The 9,705-nt window shown below is 58.4% G+C and overlaps 2 protein-coding genes across 4 annotated transcripts; one reads left to right on the top strand and one right to left on the bottom strand.

Annotated features, from left to right (window-relative positions):
• Positions 1–216: 216 nt before the first annotated feature.
• GEMIN4 (gem nuclear organelle associated protein 4) lies at positions 217–7,935 on the bottom strand. 2 transcript variants are annotated; one of them, XM_051824569.2, is made up of 2 exons: positions 7,803–7,935; positions 217–3,567 (listed from the first exon to the last, which is right to left on the bottom strand). In XM_051824569.2, exons 1-2 carry the CDS (start codon positions 7,810–7,812, stop codon positions 401–403), a joined length of 3,177 nt encoding a protein of 1,058 aa, XP_051680529.2. In that variant the 5' UTR covers positions 7,813–7,935; the 3' UTR covers positions 217–400. The 2 variants fall into 2 exon arrangements, with proteins under 2 accessions (XP_051680529.2, XP_051680530.2); XM_051824570.2 differs by lacking the exon at positions 7,803–7,935 and adding an exon at positions 5,696–6,841.
• On the top strand, positions 7,934–9,063 carry LOC100359324 (diazepam-binding inhibitor-like 5). Of its 2 annotated transcripts, none has more exons than XM_051824575.2 (2): positions 7,934–8,077; positions 8,656–9,063. In XM_051824575.2, exon 2 carries the CDS (start codon positions 8,699–8,701, stop codon positions 8,966–8,968), a length of 270 nt encoding a protein of 89 aa, XP_051680535.1. In that variant the 5' UTR covers positions 7,934–8,077; positions 8,656–8,698; the 3' UTR covers positions 8,969–9,063. The 2 variants fall into 2 exon arrangements, with proteins under 2 accessions (XP_051680535.1, XP_002718938.2); XM_002718892.5 differs by having other exon boundaries at positions 7,960–8,207.
• Positions 9,064–9,705: the final 642 nt, after the last annotated feature.

The raw sequence follows: 9,705 nt of genomic DNA, 5'->3' as shown, positions 1-9,705 counted from the left end.
CAGGGGCTGCTCTGAGATACTTGGTGAAATTTACTAATGAAACGTCTCTTGCAGAGGGTCTCAGTGCGCAGAGCGCACACACACCCTGCAGTATTTTTCCCCACCTGGTTTCACCTGTGGGCCTGTTTGCCCAGTTCCTCCCAGCGGGACTTCATCTCGGAGTCTCTGCCTACAGCCGTGCATTCAATCCCTGCTGAGACAGACTCAGGCAAGATGAAACTTTAACAGAATTTTATTATAGTTTGTTACAAATAAGTATGAAACTATTTCCTTTACACCATTATTGCCATATACTTTTTAATCCTGTGTACAATTTCACGGAACTGCGAAGCCTTGCTTCTTGGCCGCAGCCCCTAGAGAACCCCTGGGGCGGGCCCCAGCTCCTTCCTGCCTGCAAACGTCAGAAGCTGTTGATCTTCTGCAGCAGGGTCTGGCGCCGCTCCTCCGGGCTGATGTTCTCGGCGATGGACTTTAAGAAGCGCTGCTCATTCACCTTCTGTAACAGGGAGCTGACGGAAGGGTTGGTCTTGCTCAGGGTCTCATAGCAGGTGAGGATTTCCAAGGCCAGCACATACAGCGGTTCACAGACCTCTTGGTAGAGCATGGCCATGATGTGCAGAACATGACAGAACACCTGGGTATAAACAAACAGGGTTTCCTGGGTCAGGTCCTGCTCTTGGCCTTGGGCGCAAGGGCCAACTGACTGTATCAGCCTAACGGAGTCCAGGAGGTTGGTCACACTGCTGCACAGGAGTTTGACCACGTGGCTCCAGCCTTCCATAGGAAGCCAATTACGACAACTCTGGCTGCAGAGAAACTGGAAAGCTCTCAGGAAGAGCACAGAGAGTTGCAGCTCCTGGGCAAAAGGCTTCAGGTTGAGCAGGGGAACAAACTGAATGTACTCCAGGCTATAGGGGACATGGAGGAGCTGTTTCTCCAACAGCTTCCTGGTCAGCTGGTGAAGTCGCTGCCACTCCTGGGGGCTGCACCAAGGCATGACTTGCACCAGGGCCACCAGAAAGCCCTTGCTGAACAACCGGACCTCCTCAGGATTGCCCACGTCCACCACCAAGAGGGAGAGCATCTGCTCCGAGACGCTGCTGGACACGTAGCTGCACTCCATCCAGGCCAGAAGCCCTGTGCCCGGCCCATACCCTGGGTGGGCCTGGGAGGTCCACTCAGACTCAGAAAGCTTACAGATCTCAAAGAGTGTGGTGGGCACCTCGCACTTGAAGTGGCCCTCAAAGAAGTGCTTGAGTCTCAGGCCCACTGTCCAGTCCAGCTGCTCCAGCTTCCGGTGGAGCCAGGACAGGGACTTGCCCCAGGTGTCTGGGGAGAAGGTGTCCGCGTTGGCCGACACAGTGTCACAGAGCAGCACCAGGAGACGGATCACCAGGTCTTTCCCATCCAGGGAGAGGCAGCGCCTCTCTTTGGGCAGCTGCCAGTACTTGCTGAAGCTGTCCAGAAGCTGGCACAAGCTGAAGAGGAGGGGGAACGGGGAGCAGGTCTGGAGCCAGTAGTCCTCCAAGCACGCGCTGGCCTCGAGGGTCTGCAGGCAGATCTTCAGGCTGAGGTCCACCTCGTCCATGTCCAGCATCAGGAAGGGCAGCACAAACTCCTTCAGCACCTCGTCCGGCTCAAGAAGGGCGGCGACTGGGATCCCCGGGGGCCTCACAGGCCTCATCAGGCAGCTCAGCAGCTCCAGAAACTGCTTCTCCTCTCTGGGTGTTGAGAACTTGGTCCAGACAGTTTCTCGGAGGCACGACACCACGAAAGTGCTGGGTGAACGCGGCCCTTCCTCTTCCGTGAACCTGAGGGCGGGGAAGGCGGTGAGAATCTGAGCCAGGAATCTGTGGGTGCCCAGGTTGATCACGGCCATGCTGCACATCTTCTTCACTGTGACCTCCGGGTACAGCACCACCAGGCGGGCCACGGAAGCCACAGCCCTGGCCAAGCCCTGCTCCGAGGTGCCCTGGGTGAGCTGGTTAAAAGTCGTATTGAGGTCTTCCTGGAAACCCTCCAGGTAAGGCAAGAGCTTTTCAGAGAGGCCCTTGCGCCCCCAGGAATGCAGCACGCCCGACAGGACTTTGTTTTTATCTGGCAGTGAGAGGTCTGCGTAACATTCCAGGATCAAGTGGATCACCTGTTTCATCCGAGATTCAGGGATGATTCTGTTGCTCGCGGTGACTTCTACCACCGTTTCTAGCAGCCTTAAAATCAAGCCTGGCTCCCGGAAGAGAGCCCTGTTGTTGGCCAGGCAGGCTACCCACTCGTCTGAGAAGGCCCACTTCTTCTCCGCAGCGAAGACGTAGCACATCTCCATGTGGCGCTCCATCTTCTGCTCAATGATGGCCATGGCGATGGAGGCCATGATGGCCTCAGAGCCCTTGTCCTTTGGCACCCTGCTTGTCTTCCTCAGGAAGCCCTGGACACACTCCGCCAGCTCGGACACCATCCGCCTCTCCTCCGGGGACAGGCTGGTGGCGTCCAGGTAGAGCTTCAGGTTCTGGCTGAAGGACGTCAGACTGTCACACAGCCGGTAGCTGTCGTAATTCGTCCCCTGGCTGCTGTTGAGCATGGCCTGCAGCTCCTCCCCCCACTCCCGCAGCAGGCTGTGCATGAACTCAAACCCCAGGAAAATGGTCTCACTCGGCAGCTTGGCCAGGGAGGTCAGGCTGACATCCCGCTCCGCCTCCTTGACCTTCTCTACCAACGCCTGTTGGTGGTACGGGTTCTGCGTGTCCGAATTCCACACAGAGATCACCGTGGCCAGTTTGTCCAGGTACATGGTCGCAGACACTTCCTGGGGGTCGTCCTCCATCAGCGCAAACACGGTCAGCATGTCAGCCAGGTTGGCCAGCGCACAGCACTTCATCCCCAGGCCCAGGATCCTGTTCTGGATTTGCTTCAACCCATTGAGCAGCATGGCCAGCAAGGGCATGGTGGGACACACATCTGGGTCCGACTTAAACCTCTTTGGAGGGTGGGAGAACTCGTCTGCAGGGTGCAAGTACTTATGGGCCATGGTCCTAAACTGGGAGAGCAGGGGGTCCTGCTGAGGGCCCTTGTGCTTCATCATCTCCCACCAGACGTCGAGGAAGAAGGCCACATCCTTGGAAGAAGTGTCAATGGCCATGTGCTCCAGGAAGCGCTCCAGTTCTGCACGGCAGACGGTGGTGGGCAGGGCCATCAGGAGCTGGATGAAGAGTCCAGATGCTTCCAGGGACTTGAGCAGCTCAAAGAGAACCGTGTGGTTGATGGTAGGAATCATGTTGCCTACGGAGAAGAATATGTCTTCCTGCCACCGAGCTTCCGTGTCAGAGGGGGTGACGGGACAGGGCTGAAGAACCTTGGCCCAGATGATGATCAGAGCTTTCTTCTTCCACGCAAAGGGCTGGGAGTGTGCTGTGGCCGAGGAGATCTCCCTCAAGGCCTCCACGATGGGCCGCCCAACGTGTTCCCAGTCCGACTTGGTCAATTCTGCCAACGCTTTGGGGCGGAATAGCTGCTCGGCCAGCAAGAAGCCCCCGTGCAGAATAGTCATTTCCTCACAGATGTTCAAAGGCCCTGCAGAGAGAGAAGCTGAGTGAGAGCGGGGGCAGTGAGAATGCCTCAAAGTAGTGAGCGCGGGTGGGAGGGAGGGAGGACGGTGGGCTGGCTGTGGCTAGCAGGGTTGGAGGGATGCTAAAGGTCTTCAGTGACACATGAGAGAGAGGCGAACAGGGAAGGTTTTAAGAGTGATTGCACTAGGCGCCGTGGCTCAGCAGGCTAATCCTCCGCCTTGCGGCGCCGGCACACCGGGTTCTAGTCCCGGTCAGGGAGCCGGATTCTGTCCTGGTTGCCCCTCTTCCACGCCAGCTCTCTGCTGTGGCCAGGGAGTGCAGTGGAGGATGGCCCAGGTGCTTGGGCCCTGCACCCCATGGGAGACCAGGAGAAGCACCTGGCTCCTGCCTTCGGATCAGCGCGGCGGCCATTGGAGGGTGAACCAAAGGCAAAAGGAAGACCTTTCTCTCTCTCTCTCACTGTCCACTCTGCCTGTCAAAAAAAAAAAAAAAAAAAAAAAAAGTGATTGCACAGGTGGGAGACCAGGAGAGGCACCTGGTTCCTGCCTTCGGATCAGCGCGGTGCATCAGCGCGGTGTGCCGGCCGCAGCGGCCATTGGAGGGTAAACCAATGATAAAGGAAGACCTTTCTCCCTGTCTCTCTCTCTCTCTCTCTCTGTCCATTCTGCCTGTCAAAAAAAAAAAAAAAAAAAAGTGCCTGCACAGGGGCAGTATCCTCTGGCCATGGAAACCAGAGTTGAAGCTCAGGAGGAAAGATCAGCCCAGAAATGTTATTCGAGGGGGTGTCTGTCCAGAGGAGAGCACTGGAACCAAGGCAGTGCATGAGCTCAGCACAAGTGTGGGAAAAGGAGCAGCTGGACTGTGAGGCTAGACCCTCCAGCACAGGGCTTGGCGAGCAGGGCTCAGACACAGAGACCACACAGGCCCACCACGTCTGATTAGAGGACATGCCTGCTGAGCTCGGTCATGATCAAGACACGAGAAAGGCCACGGCCCAGGAGCAAGCAGACCGGCCCCGCCCCTTTCTCTTGCAGCCTTGCGAACAGGCTGCAACCACTCTTCTGCCTGCCAGGGAAACAGTTTCCCCCATGGCTTTTTCCAGTCAGGGAAGACGCGCTACTTCAGACTTGGCTCTGTGGCGCAAACCAGGTGGTTGACAGAAAACATACAGCATTAGAGTAAGAAAAGCAATGTTTTCCCTTCAGCGGGCCATGAATTGACAAACTTATTAAGGCAGGCATCTCGGGTTTAAATCCTGGCTCAAAGCAATGTGATCTTGGACTGATTACTTCTCTGAGCCTGCCTTCCAAATACGGGAGCACAATATAGATGTCATGTTATAGCTGTGAAAATCCAATGATTCATGCACTAGCCAGCCCTTGGCAACGGGCTGGTGCTGCTACTTCCTGATACCATCTCCCAGGGATGCGTATGGATTATAAGATACAACCACACGAAGCACTGGGCTAATTAAATGCTCCAATGAATGGTTTCTCCACACATTTCCACTGTCATGGGGGCCAGAGTGTGGTCACTATTCTGTGCTTCCCCGGCTCAGAAACATGAAAGGACACGGGTCTTTATCAGGTCCGTTACTTCGGGCCCAGGAACTAAATTCAGACTGCAAACACTGCTCACTGTCCAGCACTGACTCCGCCCCTTCCCAGGACCCAGAGATGCAAGCCCTTGCACAGTCCCCCAAGCCCCAAGAGCACCTCTTCACCATTTCACAGGGCAGACGCCAGCAGAGAAGATGCTGAATGGGGAACACTGAATCACACAGCCCTGCAAGGGCGGCGGAAGGCCCAGGGAGGAGACTCCCCCGCGCCCTGGCTGGGAAGGCCCCCCGCGCCTAGGCAGACCCCCTCCTTCAGCGGAGGAGCTCAAGGATCTGCCTGGGGCAATGGCTCTTCTCTCCAGCCACAGCTCTCCCACAGCCCCAAAGTATGCTCCCTACTGAACACTCTGGCCAGCACCGGGCCAGGCTGAAGACAGCAGCTTCATCTGGGTCTCCTCCCACTGCTCTTCCCAGGCCATCAGTCCGGAGCTGGATTGAAAGTGGAGCAGCTGGGACATGAACTGGTGTGGCAGGCAGTGGCTCTGCCTGCTACGCCAAAATGCTGGCTCCTCACCTGTGACTCTTCTCGGCGCGCTGCGCCGATCCGAAGCCAGGAGCCAGGTGCTTCCTCCTGGTCTCCCATGCGGGTGCAGGGCCCAAGCACTTGGGCCATCCTCCGCTGCCCTCCTGGGCCACAGCAGAGAGCTGGACTGGAAGAGGAGCAACCAGGACAGAACTGGTGCCCCAACTGGACTAGAATCTGGGGTGCCGGCGCCACAGGCAGAGGATTAGCCTAGTGAGCCGCGGCGCCGGCCAACCTGTGACTCTTCTCAGTGTAATTTTATCGCACTATCAGCTCAGCAGAGCAGATGCGTGGTCCCCAACAGACACAGGAATGTCCAAGTGCTCCCTGAACAAGCCCCAGGAACAGTTAGCAACTGGGAAAAACCCAAGTGTTTTATCACTAATGGTTAACTGGTGCCCACTTCTGATGTTTGCTAAGTGCCCGCGCACACCAGGCACCGTGCTAGCTGGTACACATGGAAGGTCTCTTTTAATCTTCAAAATAACCTTCTGAGGACTATTCCTGTTTTAGAGGTTGATGTTCAGGTATTTTGCTCAGGGTGTCACCACCACAAAGCAGTGGCACTGTGACTTAATGGTTTGAGGCCCTCCCCACCATGCACCTGGGAAAGCAGCGGAAGATGGGCAAGTCCTTTGGCCCCTGCACTCACGTGGGAGACCTGGAAGAAGCTTCCGGCTTCAGCCTAGCTCAGCCCCAGCCATTGCCGCCATTTGGGGAGTGAATCAGTGAATGGACGATCTCTCTCTGTTTCTCCCTAACTCTGCCTTTCAAATAAATAATTTTTTTTTTTTTTGACAGGCAGAGTTAGACAGTGAGAGAGAGAGAGAAAAAGGTCTTCCTTTTTCCGTTGGTTCACCCCCAAAATGGCCGCTATGGCCGCCGTGCTGCGTCGATCTGAAGCCAGGAGCCAGGTGCTTCTCCTGGTCTCCCATGCGGGAGCAGGGCCCAAGGACCTGGGCCATCCTCCACTGCCTTCCCGGGCTACTGCAAAGAGCTGGACTGGAAGAGGGGCAACCAGGACAGAATCCGGCGCCCCAACCGGGACTAGAACCCAGGGTGCCGGCGCCACAGGCAGAGGATTAGCCTAGTGAGCCACGGCGCCAGCCTCAAATAAATAAATCTTAAAAAAAAAAAAAAAAAAATTCGCCACAGCTGCAGGGATGCCCCTTCCCAATCTGTCATTCCACCACCACGAGGAGCTGGCTGGGGGACAGACTCAAACCCTGCTCCACACCATACTACTATCAGCGTTTCTCAAGCTGCCTCCCGGGCTCAACCCGAGTTTAAGGGCATATCCCACAGGTGGGGACACTTGGCAGGAGCCACTGACTTCTATTAGGTCCTCCCTCCCTTTTTTCCAGACCTTGCCAGGATTCTCAACCAACAGGCAGGCAGGTTCAAAGAGCACCATATTCCAAGTGGGACACCCACGTCCCAGACCCAAGTGCCCGGGTTCGAATCCCGGCTCCGCTTCCTATCCGGCTTCCGGACCATGTACACCGGGGGAGGCAACAGGTGATGGCTCAAGCACTTGGGTGCCTGCACCCGAGTGGGAGACCTGGACTGAGTGCCAGGGCATCTGGGCACTGAGCCAGCGGATCCCAGATCAGAAGAAAGCAGGGCTTCCGCAGCCGCGCGCCTCCGCCCAGGCCCCGCGGCAGGGGCACTCCGCACCCGGCGATCCCAAAGTTTACTCCCGGCCACTCGGCGAGGGCGGCGCGGTGTCGTCACACCCACGTTATCCGGCAGGGAACGCCAGTGGGTGAGCAACTCGCTGAGCAACTCCGCGGACGCTCAGCTAGCGAGGCCGGCATGGCCCCCTGCACGTGCGCTAAGCCCGTCGCTCCCGGGACACCTCGCTTTACCGCCGCTCCGCTTCTCACGTACGACGCGGGACCGGAGGGCGCAGGAGGCCGGCTCAGGAGCGCTGCGCCCGGCCTCGCCGCCGCCCTCCCGCTCTAAGGACGCCCTGGATCCTCCTCAGCCCCTCCCGACCACGAGGGCCCCAGGAGCCCGAGCCCGAGCCCGCCGGGCGTGCGCGGCGGGAGGCGGCGCGTCGCGGGCCGGCCCGGGGCAGCGTAACCGGGGCACCCACCTAGGTCCATGGCGGCGAAGCGGGAGGTGGCGCGGGGGGCGCCAGGCCGCCCCTCCCCCTCGAAAGCCAGGAGCGCGGCGCAGGCGCCACCGCACAATGGGCGGCGCGGGGGGCGGCAGGCCCCGCCCACGGCCTCTGCCGCCGCTCTCGCGCCGTTCGCCGCCGACTCCCGCCGCTGCGCGCGCACGCGCGCTCCTCACCAGAGAGCTCGCGGCGCCTTGGCCGCCAAGCCCACAGCGCCCCCTCCCGGCCCGAGGCCTCCCTCCAGCCAGCAGGCAGGTTCCGGGGGTCTTCCTCTCCCGCCGCGTGCTCCGCCGGGCCACCCACCTGGCTTCCTAGGTCCCAGTCGGTGCTGTGCAGGAGCCCCCGGCCTCGTAGTCACCGTCCCGCAGGACAGGAGCGCGGGTATGTCCCGCACACAGTTCACCCATACTGATAAAAACATGCACCTGAGGCCGGCGCCTCGGCTCACTTGGCTAATCCTCCACCTGCGGCGCCGGTACCCCAGGTTCTAGTCCCCGTTGTTCCTCTTCCAGGCCAGCTCTCTGCTGTGGCCAGGGAGCGCAGTGGAGGATGGCCCAAGTGCTTGGGCCCTGCACCCCATGGGAGACCAGGAGAAGCACCTGGCTCCTGCCTTCGGATCAGCGCAGCGCCGGCCATAGCGGCCATTTGGGGTGAACCAACGGAAGGAAGACCTTTCTCTCTGTCTCTCCCTAACTCTGCCTGTCAAAAAACAAAACAAACAAACAAACAAAAAAACCATACACCTGAACAGACACAGTGCCGTCTCCCTTTCCTTTCTAGCCAAGACCTCGTTACTGGCCTCACGTGTTTCTAACTCTTCCCCCCGCAGCTCCTGCGCCGGCTAGGAAGGCCAGAGGGGCCGCGCCTCAGGCATGGCAATGTGCCAGGTAGAGTTCGAGTTGGCGTGCGCGGCCGTGAAGCAGCTGAAGAACCCCATGAGCGATCAGGAGAAGCTGCAGCTGTACAGCCTCTATAAACAGGCCACCCAGGGCGACTGCAACATCCCCGAGCCTCCTACGTCGGAAGTGAAAGCCACGGCCAAGTGGGAGGCGTGGAACAAGAATAAAGGCATGTCCAAGATGGATGCCATGAGGAACTACGTGGCCAAAGTGGAAGAGCTGAAGAAAACTGAGGCTGGCTAGGGAAGCGGCACGGCTCCCCTGGCAGGGAGTGTGCTTCTCCAGTGCCCTGGAGGGGGGCGGGGACGGCTGGGCATCAATAAACCCCTTAGACCACGTGCCTGCGACTGCTCGTGGAAGGGGGGCTTGGGGCCGAGAAGCCCACTCCCCTGGCTCTCCTCTCGGCATGGTTCTGAGTGCCCGTCCCAGCCTCCCATGCCCAGAACATGGGAGCTGTTTGTCAGGGCTGGGAGGAGACTCATGGCACACGCCTGTCCTGAGATCAGCAACTTGGTCTCTAGAGAGGCTGTGGCCCTAGACCCCTAATTTCTTCAACTGACCAATAACCCAACACTAAGGGAGGGGAACAGGGCTCTGTCTTCCAGGAGCTCCACGGAATACAGCCGGGGAAAGGCAACCTTTCAGCGCCACGCATCACAACACAGCGGCTAAGAATTGGTGGGGTGCATGGTTTTAAAATCGCAGCCTCTCAAAGTCACCTAAGGCCTACTTAGCAGCAACCAAATTTTCTTGAAAGTATTCCATAGCTAACCCTGTAGGGAATGACACGAATGTACCCGTGTATGTGGGATCTGTTGGAGGCACACACGCCAAGCACACACAAGCGCCAGGGCGCCGGGGCTCAGCGGCTCAGCTTCCAGTCCTCAGCCGCAAGGATCAACATTGTTCCAGGTGGCTGGGATCAAAGCACTAAGTGGTATTCTCCATTTTCTCAGGAAAGTCAGGTCTGCGGGGGCTTG

This window comes from Oryctolagus cuniculus, chromosome 17 (assembly GCF_964237555.1).
Source record: "Oryctolagus cuniculus chromosome 17, mOryCun1.1, whole genome shotgun sequence".
In the NCBI taxonomy this organism is placed as follows: Eukaryota; Metazoa; Chordata; class Mammalia; order Lagomorpha; family Leporidae; genus Oryctolagus; species Oryctolagus cuniculus.
This window is presented reverse-complemented; position numbering and strand designations above follow the sequence as displayed.

What these genes read in the sequence shown, in the direction of transcription:
- LOC100359324 (XM_051824575.2), top strand. Translation starts at nt 8,699, where the DNA reads ATGGCAATGTGCCAGGTAGAGTTCGAGTTGGCGTGCGCGGCCGTGAAG.